Source organism: Varroa jacobsoni, unplaced genomic scaffold, assembly GCF_002532875.2.
Source record: "Varroa jacobsoni isolate VJ856 unplaced genomic scaffold, vjacob_1.0 contig01016, whole genome shotgun sequence".
Lineage (NCBI taxonomy): Eukaryota > Metazoa > Arthropoda > Arachnida > Mesostigmata > Varroidae > Varroa > Varroa jacobsoni.
In genome coordinates, this window is record NW_019214569.1 from 16,521 (window position 1) to 43,428 (window position 26,908).

General features: G+C 39.5%; 1 protein-coding gene and 1 long non-coding RNA gene across 4 annotated transcripts in view; one reads left to right on the plus strand and one right to left on the minus strand.

Moving 5' to 3' along the window:
- On the plus strand, window positions 1–3,128 carry LOC111271786 (uncharacterized). Its single transcript, XR_002687090.2, has 2 exons — window positions 1–186; window positions 871–3,128. It is a non-coding gene; the product is annotated as an uncharacterized LOC111271786 (long non-coding RNA).
- Window positions 2,797–26,908, minus strand: part of C3G (C3G guanyl-nucleotide exchange factor) — a 27,556-nt gene continuing 3,444 nt past the window's right edge. For 2 of the 3 annotated variants that reach the window (XM_022852775.2, XM_022852776.2), the window contains exons 2-14: window positions 20,544–20,797; window positions 15,569–15,744; window positions 14,696–14,974; window positions 13,654–13,809; window positions 13,035–13,463; window positions 12,448–12,713; window positions 11,799–12,157; window positions 10,020–10,480; window positions 9,406–9,588; window positions 8,437–8,760; window positions 8,051–8,281; window positions 7,720–7,860; window positions 2,797–7,436 (exon numbers count right to left, since the gene is read on the minus strand). In XM_022852775.2, coding sequence (XP_022708510.1) covers window positions 7,316–7,436; window positions 7,720–7,860; window positions 8,051–8,281; window positions 8,437–8,760; window positions 9,406–9,588; window positions 10,020–10,480; window positions 11,799–12,157; window positions 12,448–12,713; window positions 13,035–13,463; window positions 13,654–13,809; window positions 14,696–14,974; window positions 15,569–15,744; window positions 20,544–20,797 — 3,380 coding nt within the window. In that variant the 3' untranslated portion in view covers window positions 2,797–7,315. Of the gene's footprint in view, window positions 7,437–7,719; window positions 7,861–8,050; window positions 8,282–8,436; window positions 8,761–9,405; window positions 9,589–10,019; window positions 10,481–11,798; window positions 12,158–12,447; window positions 12,714–13,034; window positions 13,464–13,653; window positions 13,810–14,695; window positions 14,975–15,568; window positions 15,745–20,543; window positions 20,798–26,452; window positions 26,552–26,908 lie in introns of all 3 variants that reach the window. The other variant, XM_086973043.1, reaches the window with a different exon arrangement.

Sequence of the window (26,908 nt, forward strand, 5' to 3'; positions counted from 1 at the left end):
TGAATGCGAGCTAGCCAATGAACAAGTGCCTACCTTCACTAATAGAAACTAGTTTACGTAATAGACAAGGGCACACCGCCAAGCTGGTTTCTAATTCATCGCTCTGAAACGAAGTAGTCCTCTAATGTGATTATAAAACGGGAGAACTCAAGCTAATGACGTGCTGCATAGGCGCAGGCTTCATAGGTTCGTATACCAAGAAGGATACCCGCTTTTTAGGTATGTATTTTCTAACTGCTGCATAAACTATGCACGTTCTTATGTATTAGGTCAGTTAGCATACCAATGTGGGCAAATGCGCGGAGGCTGCAGTCTATCAGCTGATGGTCAAATCGTTAATATTCGTTAAGTTTACAATACTATCCTATATACTAAACAAAATGATACGCAAGTACAGATTGAGGCGGTCTCAAGATATATTTTTAGTGATGGCCTGATGACAATGATCTTCGTATATTTAAAATATTTCCGGTTGTCCGGAACAGGATAATGTCTTGGCAAGGATCGCTGAAGGAGACAAACCGTCGAACTGCTCTATACACTAACCCGAGGAATATTTCTTGTTACATGGAGTTGTCATTCATATAACGCGGTGTTTAATGACAGTATCAGAAGTAGATATTTGTTATAAGCGTACGACCCACGGTATGATTGCGGCAAAGTTATAAATGCTGTGGTTAAGAAGGCAAATCACAGCGTAGAAAAAGGATGAAAAAACATTTTAGATCCTGACGTCTGATACCTTAAAATATTATAGACTGCTTTGCTGTATCAGTAGGTTTTTTTGAGTGCGTCGTCTTAAATAACAAGAACATGAATGCGACCCGCCTGACTGATATAAGACGTTTGTAGTGTATATGCAAATTTCAGATATGCAGATGCGGACGAAATTGTGTACTGGGTGAACAAGTATCTGATGCCCTTCGTAGGTAATGATCGCCGTCATGAATCGAGAGGCACGGGGCACAAGCAAGGCGTGTCGAAGCATAGCTTCTGCAGCTTAAATTTACGCTCGCATCCTAAAAAAGCCTTTTCCAACTGATGGAAGGAGTCTTGGGTCCGTTAAAGGAACGTTATATCTAGTCTTGTATAGGTTTCCGATCATCAATGCAATTAGTTAATTCGATCGGTATTAGAATTTATTATAACCTCGAGTGTAACTTAAGTACAGTATTAGCTACGCGATGTAACCCAACGAAGATTTCTAGAGATTTTGCTCAGTCCGTTCACTGATTATTAAAACTAATCATTAGAAATAAATATCCGTATAGATCGTATTGTGTAAAATGCTTGGAAACGGTTTATTCCAAGAAAACTCCGCTTTTTAATTTAATAGACCGCTTTTTAATTACAATCGTTAGAGAAAATCATCTTAAAATATTGAAGAAACTTTCAAAAATATTGAAGGCATTTATTGCGACAGATATTTTTAATGTGTCGTTGAAGACGTTTTTCCTTATCTCACTGGTGTGCGACAACGTGTGCGATTGTGAAATTAATAATGCTTTACATTTATCACTACTATTACTCAGAAATGCAGGTTTACATTTATTTAAGCAATTTACTCCTTTTTTATTGAAGTATAGGATTTATTATACTCTGAATACTGTAGTTCTGATCAATAGAGTCATATAATTCACAATTTTCGTACCGGGCGACGCTCAGCAAGGCGGCAAACATATGTACCTTTGTATTGAGAAAATATAGTAAGAGGCTGGCTATACTGTTGTCGACCGTCTGAAGTTAGCGCGAAATTATATCCCTAGAAAAAGGCCACGACCGACCGTCTCTTGAAATTTGGCAGGTTGCGAAACAAGTTCGACAGGAATAGAAATGGACTGAACCACTCAAAAGCAGAGGGTGATGACGTCGCCGGCGTCCAAAGCCGTGCCCCCTATGATGCAAAAGTGGATAACAGTGAAACTGTCAATGAAGGACCCAGTAACATGTAGCTGATACGGCGCAAAAAGCGAACAAAAAATCCTGTGACCGAGCTTGTTATATGATGCAGCGTCACGCTAAAGACTAGCGCGTTTATGACTGTAAAAAATCGACACTCAGCAGCAGCCGCTATCACCGATATCATTCGTCGACTTTCCCAGCAGCAACAGATAATTCATATATACTTCATCTTAATCTACCTGATATCAAAAAGAGCCAAATTACTTTAGCCACGCATATATCGTTGCTTTCACCTCCTCTATCCACGCCCCTGGGACTATCGTTTATTTTTATGCGCCGCTGCCCCCTCATATATCAGCTTAAACAATGGTCACAGCACTAATTGTAGCCTTACGCATGTGCAAACACTTCGATAGCAAAACTATGAGCCCCCGAAATTTGTGCACACCTTAAAACTGTCAATCGTCTAACAAGAACATGTTCCGCATCGATGGCATTATATATCGAAATGTAGTTTGGGTTTAATAAGATAAACAGATAGTTGTAAAAAGGTGAAGATAATCAAAACTCATGGGAGATGGTGTTGTATTCGAAGCTACATCAGGGCTATATATCATACGAGTACATCGCTCAGGCCTAAGGTTTAATCCGCTCGCTTCTACGCGTGATAACAGATATGGACGGTGCCTCAGTCAGCTCAGGTTAAGCTAACCAAACCTCAATAGCAAAGTTCACGCTTTGTGCCAATTATTAAACGTTCTGTAACAGACAACTTGGGGGCAATACAAATCTTGTTTTACCTACACAACGAACGCAATCACATTTCAATTTGTATATACGCGCGGATAAAGTTGTATGGTATGAATATCTCCGATATGGAAAAACACAGACGCGGTAGGAGTATTCTTATTTTAGCATTTTATTTCATCGGTTCTTCAGTTATATATTTATATACACAAAGGTACAAGTACAATGGTAGCCTACTTTGATACATAGAGATTTTCCTTTAAGTACATTCATTCATTAGCACTTACGTCACTTTCTGTGTTGTGTCTCATTGTCATGTCTCACCCTCAGTTGTTGCATCCTGGCTGTCATGTATCGCATATGATTCATGTATTTGCCATATTTCGCCGTTTTTGTTGCATTTTGGTTCTCACGCAGTAGAAAAGAGCGATTTGTTATTCCTTTGACTAATAATTCCTCCCTGTTATAATTGTCTGTCGGACAAAATCTCTTCCATTATCGGCAGCAACGTATTGATTGTATAAATGTGCAGTAAACAACTTCGTGTAGATTTGTCACTCTAAAATTCACGCTTAATTCATCTGCTAACGAAACGAACATTTAGTAAGCAACAATTTCGAAACACCCGAATTATTTCGAAAAATCCAACTTCATGAAAAACGTACCACACGGAGTAGAAAAAAATTCAAATCTATTTGTGAATCGCCGGCAAGAATACATGCAATTGGTAAAATATAAAAGCAACGTTAAATTTTTCTTTTTAACGCTCAGTCATCTTGTCAAGGCTCGTCAAATTGTCGAAATAAATTTCCTCGATTTTTTTCCAAACAATAAGAAACTAATTATTTTGAATGGCCGCCTATCATTCCAAAATAGAATAGCTTTATTCGCATCGTATATGATTCTCTGTGTGTTTATATATTACATTCACAGTTGTAATAATTAGCATTAAATATATTAAAGTCTGATGCGCTTTTATCGCCTACAAAGGCTTGTGGGCCATTCATAATGGCCCAATAAGCTACAAACTCATTGCGCATGAAACTAATCTTTTTCTATCACCACCATTCGCGTAATCTGTAATAATAGTAATCACTACTACTGTTTTTCTATTCTTCCTAAGTGTAGCCGTTATGTTGAGGCATTGCACTCGAATTGAGTTTGCCGTGTGACTTTTCGTCTGCTGACAACACAACACGGGGCAAAAACAAAATGCCATGTACCGTGAGGCGTCTGTACCACCAAATACCTTCCGAAGAAAAGAACAGGATAAACATCTCGTTGTACGAAACTTCTGCCCTAAATGTGTAGAATATAAATACCTCAATGATAGACCAGCATGTGATCATATAACTATTAGTATCTATATAGTATGCACTGTATGTATGGTTAGAGTAGATATACGTGTAATATGTGTGTATGGGTATTTGATCTTGCGGTATGTATTCGAATATATATTCATATGGTACGATGCAAGTATAAGATCGTTGCTTTCGCCCGGAGTTTCCGTGTCCTTTCTGCAGCTCTTGTGTTATGTAATTAGTCTCTAAATATTGTTGAAAACAAATTACATTCGACGCGCTAGATTACAACTCCAGTTTCAGAAAGCTACGGGAAAAATACCTGTTGTTGCCATTGTCGGTGTTCTAATAGTAGTAATCACACGATTGCCTGAGTTGACGTAGTGGATCCTAGAATGGTAAAGGCAGAGAGGGTGACGACGGTCTAAAGTTGTTCTACTGGAAATTGTTAACACAGTTACACTGAAGCCTCTTTCTTTGGTGAGTCTAACACTTGTGGGTAGCTTTAAACATGTGATAATAATTACAAAGGACAACAGTTTTTATTGCAACAACAACAACCAAAACAAAGCCACAATTAGAACCGTATTTCAATAACAATACTCGGAAAATGTTAAGAAGAGACACGGGCAAGCATCCGGGGCTGTCACGTATGACACCTGCGTATTCGCACCGAGAACAGCACACGTTCACAAGCCCATACATACGTTATGCAGACGCTTTCCAGCATACTTGAGCATGCGGAAGCGCTCTAACATACGAACGACCCTACCTGTCTCGTTTTCACAACAGATTGACGCACAATTTAGTTCGCCATTTCGCCTCTGACTAAATTGCCGCTCATAGATCATACGCATGCATACACTGCGCTGCGCATAACGAAAACGGCCTACGCTCAATAAGAATCATGCTAATAACAATAATATAATGCTACCGTAATAGTTCTTCATTCGCTAGCCGGTGCCTCGAGGCCTCTCCTAGAACGATGTACAAGTAGCAAAATTTGGCCAGTGAACATCGTTCGTAGATCGCTTCCGCGCTGTCCCTTCCTCTAATTCATCACCTGCGTTAGTCGTACTGTGAACGTAATGTTCTGAGGAGTCATGTGTGCGTACATGTACGTGTACGTGGCGTCTGTGCTTTTGTACATTACTAAATTAGTCTTGTATTGTGTTGATTAGTGTTACTATAGCAGTACATTATCATCGAAAATAAGCACAGATTGCACTGCAAACAGGCACAGCGATACCTCCGGCTACCGGACCATATGAGTGTACCTGACTGTGTCGGCGGCATTGTTGGGCAACAATGATACATGTTTTTGCAATAGGCCGGCTTTTTTTGTTCTTATTCCAATCCGCGACTCTGTCAGGTCCGCCAGTAGATTCCGACGAAACGCCTCATTCGTCATAATCTGTCTACTCAAAGACTCAGCCAATAAGTGCTTTGCCTATTAATTACACGCTAAAGCTTCGTCCCCTTAGAACAGGGGCGACGGTTTTGGCAGGACCCACCTACGACGCCGAAAGGGCCTCGTCTAGTCCTCGCCTCGACTGTATAGCAGTCAATTAAAGACGGTAAAAACGTTCGCGAAAAACAAAGCTCACGTCAGGTTTGATCATTAGTGGTAGTAATAAACTAACTAAACTAAAAAGGGAACGTGATAAAAACTTACATGCATTCAGTCGTTTGTGTAGTAGACAAGCTTGTTGGTAAAATAACACGCACATGTTACATTTTTAATCTCTAAAAATGAATCTAAACTAAGTTTGCTCAATAGACAGGTGGAGTTAAATTGTTTTACATAATAATGTCAATTCTGTCATTACTGAGGTGACAATTATCTTTTGGCCTTTTATGCAATTTTCTGCAAGATGTATGATACTGATGACGTTAATAATATGGGCATTCATTAGTTTATCTTATTGCACGAGATCATGAAACTTGATTAACTTAAACGTGGGAACAGATACGAATTCCGCCAAATACAATGCTTGTGCTATGCCAAATAAAATGATTTTTGTCGTTTTACAAAATAACGCTAAAATCTGAACAAATTGACCTACTCCAGCTGACCTTTGCTGCGTAGGCTTAGTTCACCGATGCGACGCTGTACTATTTTTCTATTACCGTCGAAATGCAACGCCGCAATATTCTTTGTCAATTCACACTACCAATTAAGCGAGCCTCTTTCAAGGGCCACGCAGTCAACAGAAAACAGCAGCAGCAGAAATGAAGCACAGTAAAGCTGCAGCGCCAACTATCACCACAAGGATACACATATCATCATTGACGAGGCGATCCGTGCTAGCAAAGCTGCTAAACAAACTTAGGGACAACGCCCAAACAACCGACCTATTCGACTTTATCGCCTTTTAATTAGGCTAAATATAATCACTTACATGCACGTCCCCTTGTCTCTATCATTATCTATTTCTGTTCGTCACTATCAGCAGCATATTTTCACCATTTCAATGTGAGTGCCGCATGCGACCACGTGCCTTAGTATGTTACGGTCTTTAGTAGTACGGATAGTGCGATCGGTTTAGTAGTATTAATAGCAATAACGCTCTCTCTCTGTTATCCTCGTACACTATATATATAGTCTTACGTGTGTATATATAATTAGCTTATGTGGCCTCTAGCACCGCACCTTACCGGCCTGCTGCTAACAAAATATATAGAGTAGCTCTGGCCACCTCCAGCCCCCTATATTCTTCTTTTCCTTCTCTCTTTTCTTTTCCCTCTTTCAACTCCCCTTTTTGTCTAGATTATTCTGTACTGAAATATATATATATATATATATATATATATAATGCGTATTGTAGGCGTGGGCTGAGCCTCATATGTTTAGATTATATTGCCTATATAAATAGGTGTCGGTGTATGTATGTAGGTCGTTTCCCTTAGATTTTCTCGTTTTGTCTCTGATTCGCGTTATATTCTGGTTTTGTTTGTTTGTAGTAGTAATAATACTTGTTTTTTTTTGTTGTATTACATTATGTTTTGACAGTATGGTGGTGGCGGCCCTCGTTATCACTTGTTCCGACAACTTTCGCACCTCGTTCTTCTCGAGAGAAGGTCTTGCACCGCACAAACGTACGCGTATCAGATCTGACTGTTCTGAATCGTATACTTTTCCGTGATCATCATCTCAAAGCCGTTTTCTCAGTTCGGCAGTTTCTTGTCGACGTATATCGAACTTTGCAGTAGGACAACTAGCCATACGGGTATACATGTAGATATCGGGTATACATGTAGATATGAGTCACGCGATGCGTTTCGCTGAAACTTAATCACACATACTTGTCACTTTGTCCAGACGACGCACGGGTTTTCAGAGGTGGACGGGTTTCAATGATCGGTTACTTCTTGCCTCGAGGTTTGATTGTCTCCGAAATTTGCCACATAGCTTCCTCGGACAGATAGTCTTCGAAGTTATTAAAGAAATCAATAATTTCGTCGTTACGCCGAATATTATACGGCCTAAGGAGAAAAATACAAGAGCGAATGATTATATCTAACGGAGATTCATTATTAGTTAAATGGAATAAATTAAACATGACTATTTTATAATTCCATCTGCATTACATTCGACCCTCAGACTATAATTCCTTTGTCACTTTTAAATGTAGCTGCTTCGTTCCCAGAAGCCAATTTGGGATAAAAAATACCTACAGGTCCTTCTATCCATTTAAAGTAGAGCTAAAAAAAGCTCTGCTCGTTGTACAAGTGAGTACTTGTAATCTTTCTATGCAATACAACTTACTTCTTCTTGAACTTCCTCATAGGTTCGAGAATATTGTATTGTTGCCAGCACTTGAAGAAGTTTATGATCTGCGTTCCGTTCGATTCGATGTAGTCGGTGTTGCCCACATGGACAAATGTAAGGTCTTGAAGAATCAGGCCACTAAAATATATAAGAAACGGCGATTAAGTAATATCTGCTGTAATCTGACAAAAATCGTCTAAATAATACTATTTAAATAGAGAACAAGTCAATGCAGTCAAGGCTACAGCTAAGAACTACCCGGTCAAATTGCGATAATAAATCACACGATTTGCTTTCTGGGCAATACCAGTGGTTTACTTGGACTTACATATAGGGTATACAGGGAGGCTGTGTTTCAGCAACAGCCTGTCGGTAGGCTCGGAAAGACGAGCTAGAGTCGATGAGCACGGAGAACTCTCTCAGCCCCTCGACTATGGCCCTCTGCCAGTCCAGACGTCTCAAAGGTGCGGAGTCCAGAGCTGACAGCAACGCCAAGTAGGAGTTAAAGTTGTTCAACCGTCGGAGCGCCTTCATCATCTTCAGGAACTTTATTACACACCTGTGGAACACGCAAAATGAACACAAGAGTTGTTACTAAACACACTATAATTTGACACATTTCATGTTGATGTTAATAACAACACAATGCTATAATACAATAATGAATTGCCTCAATTAACAATCATTCAACGAGTATTCATTGCGAAAATGTACCTCTCACGTTCTCGCTGATCGGTCTGCTGAAGAACGCAACTACGAGCCCAATAGCTCATATTATTGAAGTGTTCGGTGAAACGGGTCAGGTTTGGGCTGCGCTCTTCATTTTGCTGTTTTGCCCAGATAAGTACCTCGGGGATGTCGATCTTCTGGAACAGCTCGTTGTCGAGTAAGGTCATCTGCTGCGCCAGGGCCTCCGATTTGAACGAAAGTAGTGTGTTACCTCGAGAGAGGACTACACCCTTTAGATTCGCGTAAAGGACGCACTCCTGCGCACGTTGTCGAGCACTATGCTTCTCCACGACTTTCTGACGTAACGCCCTTTATGGAGAGTTTACGTTACGACGCGGGATTTGCAAGTCATACATTGAACGCCACAATTGATATCGCACGTTAGATTTCATAGCTGAATATGTGGTACAGCTATTGAGGCTACGTGTACATAAGATAGAAAACGACGCTTGACATTGTTTCTTACATATAAAAGAGTAAATCAGAATCGGAAAGCTACCAAGATGGTCACAACAAAAATTTGGAACATTTCAATAGGTATTTTAAGCAAGATAATCGATAGTTTCATAAAATAACTTGTATCATTCAAGTTGAATATTTGTACTCGTTGATAGATACTTACAATATTCTGCAACAGATGCATTAGAAAAATATAAAAGCACACGTGTGTATATGCAAAATACCTAATCTGTAAAAAAAGTTAACATTTTTTAGAAAGAATAGTCCATCCTTTTCATGTATGTGTCAAGTTCTTATCAATAAGCAATTATATATATATATATATATATATATAAACAAGTAGTCATAAAAGAGTAAATTTTCTCCTGTGTTTGTCGTATCGATTATACAAAAAAGACAACTGCTCAACGGCATTTAACCGAACTTAGCGACTTTACGACAATACGACCAATCGATAAAATTACTGTAAACGATGCCCTGTACATTTCATCTTACCTTGCCAGACTAAGATCTCCACGCAGCAGTAACGTGTGCGTAAAGTGTGTGAGCGCGATAAGCAGCTCGTCAGTAGCATCACTCAAACAGAGGTCATCCACTACACGGACCAGGAGACTAAACGAGTTGCGCGCGTACTTCAAACGCACCGGATCGCTACTGAACTGGATGAGGCAGTCGTACCTAGTATCATAGTGAAATGAAAAAAAAAATTTGGTGTCGTCGATAGAGACACAGGTTCAAATTATAACAAAAAAAAACGACAAAAAACATAGAAATCAATAGAGTTAAAGTCGATAAAGTTAAAGGCTAAAGTTCTAATAACTAGATATGTCAGTCATTGAAAATAACAATTCTAGCTGACAGCAAGACAGAAGCTGAAAAAGCAGTTTAAGACACAGTTTGCAAAAAAAAACTGATTTTTATATTTCTCAAGAGAAAGACCTAAGAAATATGCCCTAGTAAATTATGTAGTTATGTAAATTGAAGTGATTAAAATACATTTCAGGCTTCAGAGACCTATTTAAAGACATGGTTAAAAGATACAGATAGTTCAGACATTTCGTTTAACCGCATAATAATAACGAGTGGGTTTGATATCTTATATAACTAACCTCGAGATGAGTTTTTCGACCAAAGTCTGGGCAGGGATGAACGAACGATAGGTCGTGAGGAAAGTCTCTTGCACTACAAAGTCCCGGCCTTTGTCATCAGTAGTCTTGGTGGCATAGACAAGTAATGCGTCCGGCGGGCCCCCTTTGAGGCCACGAAGGACGTCATCCTTGGAGTCGGAAAACACAAGGAATGGCTCAACTTCAATGCATTCCATAATGTCAACACTTACTGGCCCGCTAACGCCAGAGCCGCTGCCGCCACTAGCCACAGGACCTGACACCGTCGAGCCTAACAAAGACGATTCCTGGAGAGTTGTAGCAAGGCTCGACGGAGGAGTATTTTCCTTAGAGTTAGGCGCACTGTTATCCACAACGCCGCTATCCTCTTCTTTGTGGGGACACTCGACCTCGACGACAACAGGGACCCCACTGACACTCCCGCAATTCTCTGAGTCGTTCACCTGAAAACGATACAATGAGCAGTAGCGACGTGAGCAACTAATCTATACGCACAATATAAGAGAGCAATTTTATAGAACATGCAGGATCAAAAAATAGAACCAACATGCTTATTTTAGTCTCTGACTAGAATCACCCTACATATGCTGTATACATCGTTCAGCGACACCAAACAGGTTAACCAAAGTGAAAGTGCAGTGCTCAGTGCCTAGGTCGATTTGGCAGTAACGCTCATCAAAGACTCCAGTCGCTGGCAAAGTATAGCGCCGGTACTCTAAACAAACTGATAAAAATGACAGCTCAACAGTTAGCGACGACGGCTTACAATTCCGCTACCTCTTTCGATTACATCTCTAAAAGCGACAGCGTCTTATTAAAATACGTCCTTTCGTATATGCGTGTTTGTGTGTCCATTACGTAACTCAACTCCGCCTTTTTAACTGAAGGCTTTAAGCGCAATAGTTTGATAGATAACACAGATATCGAATATTTGGAGACTTATGGCTCGTCCTTGAAAATCCAGTCCCGTGACTGCTAATAAACTTACCGCAAGTATCTCGCTGCGATCCGTCCTGCATGGGCCAAGATTGAGATTCGGCTGTTTTTTTAGCTCTAGAACCATTGCTAATTATACATAAAAATTTTGCTGACTTTTCAACAGGGCAGCACAAGTAAGCACATGGGTTAAGCATCATACTTTAGCAGTTAAAGGCACCGACAATTAGTATCAAACCAAACTCAGAAAGTTTCTGATAATCATTTGGTATCGTCTGGGAACGCAATATTAAAAAGCTTTCTGTTTATATTTGACGACAATCCGGTCATTAATGCTAAGGCTAACCGCATTGCTGGAATGCTGCCGTATTGTTGAAAGAAGCTTGTATGTACCTCATGAAGAAAATGAAATCAGTGAAAATCACTGCCAAACTCATCCGTATAGCTTACATTTAAGTCTTGTTGACACGCAAGCAAAAATTTCCTATTGCGCTTTTTCTTTGCTATTTAAATATTAACTTGGGTGCACTTTTGCGCATCATTTCATTAACAACAATGAACCAGCTTTTTATTTCAGGTTTTTAAGATACTGGGGACAATAGGTTAACTTGGTTTTTGGACACATTTGCGTATCTACATGTGTAAATGTTATCTATAAGATATATTTGCAAGATCGATAAATATAAAAAAGAAGTGCTTCTTTTGCTACCTCGCTTAGTCAAGAATATGTTAGTCTAGTTAGGAAGCTAATCTGACGGCAGTTACACTTATGGAAACTTGAATGTAGTTTTTTATATGCGTTTAAGTTAAGCGGCAAATACTGACGTGACTATCAAGTGGCGTAGCTGTCGTGTTCGGTATGCTTGCAGTCTCTTCGATGATTAGGCCTGCAGTACTAGACGACAGTGGAGATAAACTGTTAGTTGATGTACAAATGACAGATGGTAATGGTGTTGATGTACCGGATGGGTTTTCCTTATCTAGCCGCCGTTTCGGTGGAAGTGCTGGCGGTGATCCCTGCTCAAATTGTTCCTCTTTTGGCCGTTGACCAGCAAGTGATCCATCCCAGAATATTTCCATACGCTCGACCCGCGACATCATTTGTTTGCCAGCTGGTATCACGACATTGAGCGTTCCTTCCGATGGAACTGGTATCGGCCCAAATGTCTGCATATATGCCTGAACTGTATAATGGAACAACATCATAATAAAGGGTTGAAATGAACCGCAAGGCAAAAACAAACGTGAAAAAAGTAGGAAGATGCGGGAAGGTCGAACGTTAGTGCCGTTTGGTATGAATCTGTTATTTTACCAAGATACGATTACTAAAGATGGGCAATAAACAACATTTGTACTACAAAGTGTCCCTAAAGAAGTTTCCCGACAGCTAACGTAAATCCACTGGTTGGCGAAAGGTCTCCGTTAATTATGAGCTAGTTGCTTAGCCGGGAACGGGCCTGCCCGTCAGACTTACTGGTTCGCCGTTTCGGTGGCAGTGGAGGTGGCACTTCACTTAATGGTTGGGACATCGACGATGTTTGACGGGGATTATTTCTGAGTTGCACTCGTTCTAGTTTTCTAGTGATTTCATCGGCTACTTCGTTCGTTAGTGGCGGTAAGACATTGTCATACTGCGAGGGTACTCGTGGGAGCCGACCACCGACCGCGGCTGGACTTTCGCCCGGCGTACGTCTCTGTTTCGCCGGTAGTGCGGGAGGAATGTCCTCCAATTGGTCCGTCCTGACAAATTAAGAATGACAATTAGTCTAATTCAATCACCAGTAACTTTTAGGTTCCATCATCTGTCCCAAAATATTGTCTCCGATTTTAAATAGGTCCAGCCTAAGCACCATTCTACTATTACACGATTATCAATTACAGACCGGCGTAAAGAAGCATCACTGGGAAATTAAAAGCGAGCGGGATATAGTTAAGAGAAACCCGTTAAGAACTACTTGTGCAAAACGCTCAGGGAGTTCATCGATCGTTTCGTTCGACGATCGTTTCGAAATGTTACGTACGCTACTTTGCTGCTATTGCGCTGCTGCTTTGTACGCTTACCTGTTATAAGTTGTAAGTGAGTTTTTAGTTTGTGTCTGACCATTCTGCAAAGTAGTGACCGTTGAGAACGAGGCACCACTTTCGTTGAGTTCTTGAGAGATCAGATGTTCAATCGAATCGCTTCTACACATCTTAGTCGTCGTCGAAGACTTTTTCACCATCGTCGTCTGAACAGAGCTAAATGTAAAGCTCAAATTTGGATTGTGCGATCCCATCTCGCCAAAACTGTTTGGTAGGCTACTCCAAAGGTCATCTTCCGAGCGGTCTATGCAATCGACGCTAGATGCTCGTGATTGCGACAATGGTGATGAAAGTGGTGAAAGCCAATCGTTAAATGATGAGGAAAATGATGGCGCTTCAAGAAACGCCTTTGAAGTGGATCGCTTTTTTGGCGGAAGTGGTGGAACAGTTGAGTCGATCGAGTCCAGCCTGTTAAAGAAAGGACGCAAAGTGTTGTAAGTGAATAACTCCGAATCATTTATAATGATGGAATTAGTCGCTATTTCCGCAGTCAAATATTTCGAAGGGTCTCTTAACCATATGCCTCAGTTTAAAACAAACGTACTACAAAATAGCTTTCTTGCATAGCTTTGATACTATAATGTTTAGTTCAACTTACGATGCAAATGGCAATGGTGGTTTCGGTGGTGGGGTTAGAATATCGTCCGTTGAGGAAGACATTCCGTGAGGACCGGCACCAGGGGTTGAAGAGAGAATTTCGCGTTCACGGGGGGTCAATGGGATATCCGGGAGGGAGTTTACTGAAATGTTAGCACTGAGACAACAAAATAGAAATGCCTATTAAATATATTTGTAGTCGTTATGATTTACTGGATAGAACTGTTAATAATATTAATTTAATGATAAACACAACATGTCACATCGACATATTATTTCTAAAATTCTGCATTGTATACTTTAATTAAAATACACTTAATAAAACGAATTGCAATTTTTAGAAACAATTTAATATCTTGAGCTTATAGACCGTATAGAGCTACTAGCAAGATTACATAGGAAATTAACTGATATCCTATTACAAGAATGATCTATAAATGTAACAATAAAAGCAGTTTGAAAAGGAACTATATTGAAAGAATGATTGAAATAAATAAATGACTGAAGTTCATTTCGTGATCGATGCCGCTACTTAGGAAATTATCCTTAAAGTACAAATTGCGTTACGTAAACGTCCAACGTCATCCACTATCCCGCTCTATCATTTACGCTATTCGTGCTACCAGCGTAATTATGGCGCTTCATATAAATAAACTCAGATAGGTCAAAATATTTATGAATAAATTGGTTGACCACTGTTTGTTGTTTTTTTTTTTGACATATTAACTGCATTCCCGTTTTCACTGGTTAGCAAGAAAAAATATCTCCATTTACCAGACGTAGTACTGCAACAACGGCATCAGAAATATTTGTTTTTAGATATATCTATCGAATTGTCAACTTCACTTGTTGTTCTTTTATCTTTCTTAGTTTAAAAAAAAAAACTTATAAAAATGTTCTCAGCACCCCATCAAAGGCCAATTATCAAAGACTGTGACAAGCAGCTTAATTAAGCCAGGTTTTTGTAATGCATCGTCCGAAAATAGCCCATGATCAAGCTGTTTCAAAATATTATACTAAAGCTCTACCTGAGGGACACGCACCATTCACTTTTGCTGTGACAGAGCCCGTTGGCCGTTGCGGGTCTCGAAGTGAGCTTACGCGCAGTACCAACTGCACCAGCGCCAGAAGCTCTCCCATTGTTGCAGTCTTTAGCGCCATAATACTCTACAAGAGCTGATAACGCCCCCTGAAGAGAAAGAATGATCTTTTGGGCTGCTAAAAGAGAGGCTTCCTCCCTGCGCAGCATCACATTGTCGGCCCATTCAAGCAGCTCAGACAAGCAACCGTGCACTCGATTCGTGCGTGATTGTAACACCGAACTGTAAGGAACATCTTGCCAGGTCAATTTCTTGTGCGCAATACTTTCAAATTCAAAAAGCAATTTATTTTCAATATACGGAAAATTTAAGAGTATCCGGAGCTGTTCGAGCTATGGGTTATTGGGTAGCGATACCTTCAATAATTTCCTTTACCGTCATCGAAAATTATAAGAGGTTCGTAGTAGGTCAGAGCTTGCTATAGCAAACACTCATGAGGTCAGCTATAATGGATCGTATTAAAGCATTCTGCAAACATAGTAAACCTTTTAAGCGGAGCAAAAAAACTTCGATTTCAATTAGAGTACTTTTAAAACGGTACTGGAAATTAATTCCTGTAAGTTTATTGTCAACTAACATTATATTCCGCGTTGCTTTCTAATGTGCTACACAGAGTCTTTATGCAATACTTCTATCGTATACCACAGAACATTGAGTTCGACATTAATTTAATGCAGATCTAAGTTGTTCTTACTGCTCCATTTATATTTACTAAACTGAACGTGTGGTCATACCGTAATGCGCAACCCTATTGATATAGAGAAATTGGAATCGAGTTGATAAAAGACTAACATGCTCAAAGTTAGTGGTACTGACCTGTCATCGCTTGCAAAGTTCTTTTTTTTGAGTAACGTTAGTAAGTGTATTACGGTTTCGAGTACTACTGATGCACTTCCCGGTACCATGTCCAGTATACCTTTGGCCACACAATCCTTGAAGTAGCCGCAAGCATTTTGGACATCCCGAAGATCACGAGATATCGATGCTGCCTCCTAAACGATACCGAATGAATAACACTTCATTACATTGCGTTCTACTTCGTCGATTTTCCTGAAGATACATATGTTATTGCATCGACGCATTTAAATTTTGTATTCGTATCGCAGCAGATCGTTGGTTTCGCCGCATGGCGTTCGCCACTTACTCGCGCTTACTTACGCCAACAATTCGTGCTACTGAAAGATGCTGTCTTATTGTGGAGGGACTACAATATAATTTTACTACGTATTAATTACTTGGCATACTTTAGCGTAGAGAAGTGCACTATATTTGTATGATAAACTTTCTTGTGGCCGACGAGCGGTACCGTGTTTCGAATGCCAAAGTTATTCGAAGACCATCTACCCTTGCGCATGGCGGCAGACACACAATTGTGTTATAAGTTCTGGTATAAACACTACTATGTCTCAGAGCTACTCGAAGATGGCCAGAGATCCTGCTTTATCGGGATTTTTTTCCAGCGGACTTACGAAATAGTAGGGTCACCATATCAAAAATTCCCATAGTTACTAATTTTTCAACTTTTTTTCATGGGTCCTTTGTTTTCATGCGCCAACACTAAAATTTGAGTAAGTAATCGCCAGTATGTATGTTGTTCATGGTCAGAACCGCACCTAGAACGATGTCTATTAGCCACTCAGACCTCGCCGTCCAAAGGTTAAGTTAAATTCTTTTCAATACGTTGGACAAAAAAATATAATGTGACAAGGTACCAAGAGACTACTGACTGGACGCGAAGCACACAATCATCATAACGAAATTGTAGCAAACGAAAATAACAGTAAAGCACGATTACAGGATAGTCATTACCGCCATGTGTGAAGAGAAGTAGTGACGAGCACTACGTTATTGTACCGCTCGTCATAAACCCCTAGTATACACCATACGGATTGATTTTTCTCTTAGAAAAGACGTGATTATGGGAATTAATCATCTTATTAAATGCATCACTGCCAATAGGTATGGATAAGGTACAGCTCGTATTAGACGGTGAATCAGTGTTGATTACTGCGGCCTTATTACGCACGTTGGGATCATCACAAGTACACAGATGCGCAACAACGATACAGAGCTCTATCAGCAAATATTCATTTGCATTATGAAATCGTCACAGGTCAAACAGCTTAATAATAATGATTACGCTCATTGTACTAATTATGACGTTGCACTCTCATTTTTTTTTTAGGCTACCATCCCTTTCAGCGATCTAATCATATAGTCTGACACACTATTGACACTGAGGAAATATCATAACAGCCGTTAAATGGGTTTAATTCACTTTATAGAAAAAAAAACTACGCAATTATATAATACGCTTACGTTTTTTCACTTTAGGCAAACATATTATCATTAGGCAAAGTTATTGGCCATCCTAAGAGGTTAAGTAGATATTCATTAACTCAGCCCCTTAAAAATGGCAAACGACAAATCTTTCATCAATCAAAACGACAAGTCAGTTTTAATGTATTATCTATCACCAAAAGATTCCCTCACCATCATCCTACGTCAGCATAGAATCATAATTATAATCTATGGATGCTGATGCTTATGGTAAAGCACACTAAAGTAAAATCACTTTATTTTATTGTCTACAAAACTGATTTATTGTCTAGAAAACAACTAGCTTCTCCATCAGCCACATCATCCATCAGGACAGCCACAAACATATTAGGTTCAAACAAAGTATTCAAAGGTGCCATCTTGTTGTAAGAGTCACATAATTATTGAGAGTAATATTAACTTTAATTAATGGAATAAAGACTGTAGGTTTTTAGACAGACTGAATTAAGTAAACCAAATGGGAGTTTAATTGCACTCTACCTAGTCCTAATAAATAATAATAATGTCAACGAACCTTCGCGAGAGAGTACTGGAGTGTGCCACTCCGCTATCTGCTGCAACCGAAACGACGTATCTCAAGGCTGACAATACATATTATATTAACTTAAATTAACGAGTCACACTTGAGCTCAACGCAATAACCAGTATGACGCAGCATCTGATAAATGTAATGTTAAGAACGTAATGTTTATACACTTATTTATATATCTTAACAATCCAACGTCGAATTAGGTCATGATTAGGAAATACATAATGTTATAGTCTTAATAACACTACATTGCTCTACTTTGCCTTAAATTTGTAATAAACGTCACAAAGTGAAGGCATAATAATCACAGTAAAAAAGAAAACCGCCATGGTGCATCAGTAGATTCATTTGACCATTTTGCATTACTTTATCATTCTAGGCTTAGTAACAGCTTCGTTTGCTGGGTTCTTAGAAAGTCCCTGTAGCATAGGTGTAGGTTACATTGCCCATTCTCGTTCATATGTTCGGCCAGCTTGGCTCCATTTAGGTTTACGACATTTACGACAATTTATCGAGGTGGGCATGAGATGTGTTGTTGAACAGCATCCAGTATAATAGCCCTACTATGTTGGGCTGCGCTTCTATCACAGGATCCTTACCTGCAAGTAGCGTTACCACTTTACAATTAACACGTCTCAATACTTTCTTTTTGATATTTATTTGGTCAGCGGCAGTGAATATAATTTGTCCTGCTGATTACAATTCACTTGCATATGTGCAAGCTTTCTTCTTTTGGATATATACGAAAAGAAATAGTAGTTATATGCCATGGACTTTGCCCCGTGCCCGCTTTGCCTAATTCACTGTTTCAAAGATATGACGAAAACAATGAAAGAGGTTACCGATTCGACACCTTTCTCTTCCGTGCAACCCCGTTCTACTCGAAGGAACAACACTCCTCTCGAGGCTGATTTAAAGATAACCACACGAAGAACATAGTGAGTTTTAATATTATACCATAACACTAGTGACGGACTCTATTTAGCATCCGGTTTCTCCATTAAACTACTTCAACTGCTTGATGAAGGAAGTGAAGTAAACCGGCGCAATTAGACCCGCAGCGAACGGACATAGTTAGTCTCGCTTCTTAGTTAGGCTGTTTTATAGCGGTATTGACGCCTGCCTGGGGGGAACCGTTGAACCTCGGCTATGGAGAATTTAGAAAGGTTAGGTGTAATTTATACTTGGGACATCACCTAACCAAACGTTTTCTAGCAGAAGAAGTATATGTGAATGTCATTAAGACCCTAATATAAATTTTCCTATTGATATCAAAATTGGTACTCGAAGGTCCTGAGAAGGGGGAAAGTAGTAGTAATAGTGAGCTCCACGTCACATCAGTAACTCGTGATGTGTACTATGACCACCAGCTAGGGAAAAAACGACGTTGAGAAGTTCACTACTAATCTATCACTATCCCTTCAGTCGAAAAGGGAATCCCTTTAAATCTTCACAGGTCCTTTAATACTGTTGGGCTACTAGAAATGGCTCGAGGTAATACCAGTCTAATAGTTCCAGGTAACCCTAGTTACCAAAATTAAGAGTTTTAGTGCGCGTGAGTTCTATAGTACCAATTACATAAACTAGACGCAAGGTTTTCTAATTAAGCTTTTACCCTTTAGCTTTGTAAAAAAAAAAAAAAAAAAGAGAGAAAAGAGAAAAGAAGGTGCTTATCACGATAGCACTGACGAATTATTCTGCAGACTAAACTGCTCTTTGACTTAGAGGCTATGACTAAATTGAAACGACTGTAGGTATTAAGAGCTACTAAAACCAGCCACGTGTCAAAAGAAAATAGAAGTGGTTATTAACTAATCGTGAAAAAGCATCACGATTTTATAACTTGGTTAACCTGCCTACGATTAGATATCTATGGTCAATATATGGGACACATGGGAATGACTTATCTTAAAAAATGATAATAACGACAAGTTCAACAGCACCAGAACAAACGCGATCGACGATATCATGGATAAATCTGCATCGATAGTACATATTTTTGTCACAATTTTGGTGACATGTTTAGTTTCGTCATCAGGCTAGAGATACGGAGAAACCGAGTCAAAAGACTTTAAAAAGATAAGGCGTCGGTTTTCTCTCACTGGCACATTACAAATGTCGTTGTTCAACATATCTTTAAGCAAGCTCTAAGTGACAAATTGCATACTTTACAAACAACAAAACTATCTTACCAAAGAAACTGAGATCACAGGTCTCACCTGGCATATTTAGTTCAAACATTTTTTATGGCTCAATTTAGATTGACGGATCTTCTTTCCATGTAGAAGCGAATATGTTCATATATGTATAATATACGGAGTGGAGGGTAAGGGTAAGCTTGCAACTGTAGTTGAGGAACAGCAAGTTTACAGTTGCGAGACAAATATCTCTGTAGTTAAAGAAACGCTGTTTCAGCTATATACATGTTACTGGTTTCCCTTTTTCGAAGCCTAGCTAGGCCCTCCTATGAACCACAAACTTACCCTTGCCCTTGTTTATAACCAAATTATATATCAACTCGGTACGAACTAAAACTCCCTTCATGGCTTTTTCTACCCGTTAAAAGCAAAAAAATGCAATAGCAAATTTATTATTATATTTATAATAGCAATTATTAAACGCAGTAATAATACTGTTTTAACGATTAGATAGGTTTACGATATAAACGGATACGCGAGACTGCAGACCTGTTCCAGCAAAAATGTAAAAATCTTTGTGTCTCAATATAAGATTTACATTATTTTTTTTCGTCATTTGTTAGCTTTAGCAGCATCGGATACATACTAGATACTAATCGTCATACTGTATTGTCTATAAATGAGTAAATCCGTTGTTGCTCGTATCTAAACGCATGTGCTTATTAGACGCAAAAAAAGCTACGGTAAAATAAGGGACAAAAAATCAGATATATAGTTTTTTTACCTTTTGTGCAGCATCGTAATGAGGTTGTTCTTCGATAGAAGAGTCGGTGAGACGATGCAAGTGTCCAGAATCTCCAGCGTATGCGCCGTCGCCTAAATGGTGTCCCGAACCGTCCTTACTAGAATTGTGGCCTAATGCTGGAGGCTGGTGTCGGAGGTTACCTGGACTGCGCAGCTGGTTGATCCTCCCGACAAGTTCCTGTTTGAAGGACCGGGCTCGCCGCGCAAGCCGGCCTCCGCCTTTCCACGCTCGCTCTAAAAGGAAAGTTAGCACGAAGGGTCAAGTTATTCTGTTAGCGATAGCAATAGGCGCAGTCAAGTTTTGAACCTTTTGAATAATGGCAGGATATTGAAAAAGAGCTCTTTCGTCGAGCTCAGCTGAGAATTCAGAGATATTTTCGCTAGTGAACTTAGACTGAGAACTACCAACCACAATGTACAGGACATATTATACTATTATTAAAGATCGTCTAATCCAATGAATGTTACGGCCTATATCAGCAACCATGTAAGTACTCTCTTTCGAAAAAAATAAGGATCCAAAAAAACTATCTGTGAACTTTACATACAACACAGTGGTTGCAAAACTAATCAAATAGGTGCGACGGCTTATAGCGTATTGCATAAATCCTTACTTCATCGCCATGTGAGAATGTAGGCTTAGAAGCTGGGTTAGAGTGCATGCACCTAAGACATCTAAGACATGCGCCGTCCACTTTTAAATTAGCTATCATCGCACGACCACGTTACGGAGACCCATATCACTATGCAGCTAAAGTCTACAACGCAATAGATAACAGCCTTGTTACAGCTATCGTATATTTGTTGTAAACATTCGTCTAGCATATTAGTATACACATTTGTATTAGTACCGTAATAGTAACGACAAATTGAATGACACAATTAACAAAGCTCTGCTGCTTTCGCTTCTTCTATCGCACAATCGCACAACTGATGCCACTCATCCTGATCGTCGCTGTCGATCGTATCTCGACTGCTTCGGTCACTCAGATGAGCACAGACCAGTATACATGGGCTAAGCTGTCGAGCGTTTGGCTATGCGAATGGACGACCAAAAGCCGGCCGGTTCTGAATCGCCGGAAACTGATGGTTTTTTTGAAAGTGGTTTTTTGTGTTGCCATTGGTCTGCTGATTGTGTCTGTCCGCTGGTTGTAATAGTACTGGGTGCCGCTATCTCATGGCCGCCGTGAATTTGGTGAGCTTCGTTAGCAATGAAAATCCGTCTTGTATACGAGTTCTTGCGTATCTGCGTGTCACTAAATGTAAATAGATGACATTCAAGACATCGTTTCGCTACTGACAGCAGCTGTAAGTTTGACCCTTCAGTATCTACGGATATTGTGCCTGAATATTCCAGTGTTACCTTCCGTGTTCGCTCAGTTACGCAGACAGATCCTGACTGTCATATGGTTATAGCCACAACAACAGCAGCAGCGATCCTATTGACTGCATCTGCAATGTCGTGGTCGCTCCTACTATCCTTTATTGGGGCCCAACGAATCCATTGCACCAAGATAACCAGCGCGACAAATGGTCGTTGATTGACTGTACCAGGTTAACAGATCCACATGTATGTGACATCCCTTATAAGAAACAACAAGCCGCCTGGCAGATGACGACAAGGAGACGTGAACAAGAGCAGATTGAAGAAAGCTTTTCGCATCATGGCAAATATGGTTCTGACATGCCGTTTCAACAAAACCTGCTTGCTTACACGCAAATAATCCATTACAACGTTAATACGTAATCATAATACTAAGCGGCCATAAATAAAGTCATGTTTTATTTCCTGTGATCGCAAGACAAATTTGTACCATGGCAGGCAATGATGTGATACGCAACTATTATGCGTTGATATTTTTTTCTCGTGTCATACATACGTATCGTATCTATGGTTGTATGCGAAATATGCAAGCCGTGTTTGTCTCCTTTCAGGAAGTTCCATGTCTCCAACTAACCGCAAACTTGTGTTCCACATTCGAACATTTTTATTTGCTTAAACTGATTTTTAATTTTTTACATTTTCTATTAGATCTAAATGTTATTTCACCATAGGCATTATTGACCACACATACTTAGTCACAGACAAAATCAACTACAAAGAATCTAATCTCAAATGCTTTCGTAAACGTGTCGGTAACCATTAAGCCGAAGTGCATTTAATCAGCTGATAGGCGGATAGTAAAGAACCACCTCATAATATACATCTATGTTGTATATACATCTGTGAAGTAGCATTCACAGTAGTTCTAGATCTTAACGGAACGCTAATTATGTATGCGTAAGAATCTGACCAATTAAATTCTGTTACCCCAGACCACAGCAAGCAGTCAACACCGCTCAGAAAACTTTATTAGAGAATCGGTCACTACGTTTAATAACCTTTTTGTGGAACCTAGGTACTTCCTCAGAGGGCCTTGATTAATCATTATCAGCTACTTGCCCTCGTCAGGCTTTGTTTAGGCCTGGAAAGCGCCCTGCAGGCGAACCAGATCTCCTTGTTACAGCGCTAAAGCTTTCTTTGATACTTCTTTACTCTAGCGCGACTGGTAATCTTTTCTTCGGAGCCCAGAATTACGTTCTCGTGTTATGCCTTTTTGGCTTTCCTGCCCAAGCAATATCAGGCGCTTTCTGCTCGTGCCAAGATTCACGCCTTGCGAGCGTCTGCTTGTTCGTTAAGTTGAAATGTCATTTCTTTATTAAGCTGCAAGTGGTTCGAGGAGATGTAATAGTTCTCGTTTATGCACGCCTGAACAATAAGATTCCACTAGCGTAGTGTACCAAGTGTGAATTAGGAATTTTGTCCTCGATTCAATATTAGAGTATGATGTTGTATTCTAAACGCATCATTTGTTACTAAAGTGAGGTCTAATACCGTTCGCTCTGTGTAGCTATTTCAGTATAATCTTTCCCATTTCGAAACAGCCAAGTTCTATTCATTGAACCAATTCAAAGGCAAAGGAACTATTATAACCTTCAACCTTCGGTCGCTGATATCGGTTTAACAGGTTATCGAACCATTTTTTTAAACGATTATAATTGAATGTTCGCAATGCATAACGAGCTGACGACTGAGATAAGATCAATGTTAAACGAAATACTGTCAAAGATCATTGTACCCCTATATACCCTCTGTATCGTAAAATAATTTCTCTTCTATTTAGTTTTTTAATAAAATTTGGAGTAGTATAATCAGATTATTGGATCTATGCAAAAGATAATGGTATTTTTCGATACTTGCTTTAGGGCCGCATGTGTCAGATTTGCTAAGCGTGAAGGAGAGCAGCGAATTCATAACAAATATTAATAAAAATAGAGGATAACGAGGATTCCTACCCAGCCTTTAAGCAGGAGTACAACTATCTTTGCCAAGACAAAAAAAAAACACTTCAGATTTGATGTAATTTACTCTTATAAAAATGTAAAATCCAGTTTTTTTTTTATAAAAATGTATTTTCACCGGTGTACTTCCATGCTAAAAATACATATTTACGGAACGCCTAGTTGTCTTGCAAATATCTAAATAATAATGCATTTTTCTCCTACTGGAAAGAGTATTGCTGTTTTCTCGTAGTAATAATGCGACAGACTGTGTGTGATAAATATATAAGTGAAAAGTGGATCTCAAACTCTTTCCGCTAATTATCAACCTCTCATCATGCTAATCATGCTTATCTTGTCTAAGAAGGTTCTCGTTTATTTATCTCGTCGTTATGACTACTGATTTTTAGCACCATCTACGTTCTGTTAAAATCAAGTCAGTTTCGCCACAAAATTAATATCACAGACATAAATGTAATTTTCATTTCCTAAGGGATATGATCATTTAACGTGCACCATCGACTATTTGTTGTTGTAGTCTATGCGCACTGAGGCCCATTTCCTTCTGAAGAAGTATGTGATACCCACACATAATTATTTCCAGAACACACGGGTACACATGCGTTTCACCTAAACTCATAGAATTAGTAGATCACCTGCAATGCCCAATTACATGTCATTCGTCATAGTGAAAATACCCTAAGTTTTCTTGCAAAATTTGCATGTTTGCCTACCCGGCAGACAGGTACTTCGTTGGACCAATAACTCCACTACGGAATCAGGAGAAATCTGCATTGCCGTTTGTGCGACCACGTCTGTCTATGCGTCTGCAAGCCTACCACGAGCTAGCGGTGGTGTTAACAAACATCACAAAGCAAGCCAATTTGCTAGTAGATTAGTAGAAAAATGATCTAATCGAGGAATGTTATTACACCGATACCTTGCCATTTTCTGCTCATTTATGCATAATATTGCAGCACACTGAAACATAACCAACACTGCCTATATAACATGGATATCAATATATAAATGTACATAAATGAATATATAAAAACCAAACATGGAAAGTTCTACAGCTTTTAGCGTTGCCTTATACATTAGCATCATGATTATCACGACCCTGATCTTCTCTATTACTTATTTTGTCTCAAACGTCGTGACGCCGGCGACAAGGTGACTTTGAGCAGAAAACATGATTACAATGTGTCAGTGGAACACATCTTAGAAAACTACCATTTTTGGTGTACCGATGTAATTGCGTGAATGTTCGTTTGCATTCTATGGCGTTGCGGCTGATAACTCCGTGAGTCACTACCCCCTGTATTTCTTACATGCATGAACTCACTGGCTGTTAATCTCCACAGAATAATGCTCTGGTAATACGTATGTATATTTCGTTCCGCCAACTCCTTGCGCGGATATCATCGATCGGCCAGCCGACGAACAGAAAAAGGTTACGTCATAATATTGTACTTCGCGCGATGGACACGCCAGCGAATCACCATGATTCCAACAACAGCATGGGCTTTGTTCTATTTCTCCTGCTAATAAATTCTTTTAATATGTTTAAGGCCAGAAGAAACAGTTTACTTAACGGTTGAGAGGTAATATTTGTACTTTTTGTATTTTACTTATTGCAATGCCTTTCCGTTGGGTACACAGCATTAGTCTGAGATCACGTTTGTTCCATTGCATCAGTTATTCACTACACGTAGCTGCTTTTAGGGCGCGTCCTTATTAGCATGTAGAGCGTATCTTGTGCTATATTATTTAGAAGTTCATATTGTGTTCTGTTCTAGAATTGGCATCATAAACATATGGACCTGAATGCTTGGACTGAGTTGACCCACAATTTTGTACACTAGTTACTATTGGAAATTAATTAGCTTGTTATTTTCACACGTCCACATGGCCATTAGTACCGTTTTGCAGGCCTAAGATACGTAGCAGCCTTTTCTCGACACATTTCCTAACGTTGTATCGGTTCAAGCAAACATTGTCGCAAGTATCACTTTAGGTGGATATGAAGGGGTAGATAATCAGCATAAGTAAATAACACCATCCGTTAGAAAGCGGGCAAAATCCATTGAACCACAAAACCTTATCATGGCCCTCATCCGGCCACGAGCCAATAGTACAACTCTGCCAGATATTTTGCCATATTTTGATATCGCTTATCAATTAATGGTGCATACAAGTGCATATGGTGAAGGTCAGTTTTGCCGCTAGTAAACCGTAATGCTGCGTACACATACATGGCGCAATTAACAGGTCATGCGCTGAGACGTAAGCATGTCATTTTTTCGCACCTATTTTTATTTAGTTTACCAAAAGCGTATGACATTTTTACATCCATGTAATAACCCGCCAGGTATTCTGTTTATTTCGTTACAAGTCGTCACAATGTTACCCTGTCAAGACAATACAAACACACGGTAACGGTGGTGCGTGTTCTTCCGTAAATTCGAACGAAATCATTGGCATAAGCATAACTTGCATCACATCGTAATGATATCTCATAATACATTTGTCTGATTCATCTAGGGTCATGAAGCCATAACCACGTACCCCATTTAACCGAACTGAGAATCCCTGTCGTGACGATCAAGAGACTTACACCTCGTCTGTCGGACCAACCAATAAAGCCTAGGCGATTCCTAAGCGTTGCTAGATGTCACATAGAAACGAAGTACAAAGTCAGTCTTATTAATAGAGATGCAAATAATATAGCGTTAATACAAAAGTAATACTACCAAGCTAAGCAGAAACTATATAACTTCGTTCGGCTCATTCAAAAAATAGTTTTATGTGCATAGCACTAGCAGCAGAAAGACTACATGCACATATAACCATCTCCAAAATGGTAAAACTGATTTTAGTCTACATGACAAAAATCACTTGCAATTATCGGTCAGCAGGCTATCTGAACTCAAAATTATTTTTAACGTTTTACATCTTTTTTTAAAAAACTGAACACCTGTTTTGAAATTCCTAAGATCAAATGTCAGAACTTCTGCTTTGACA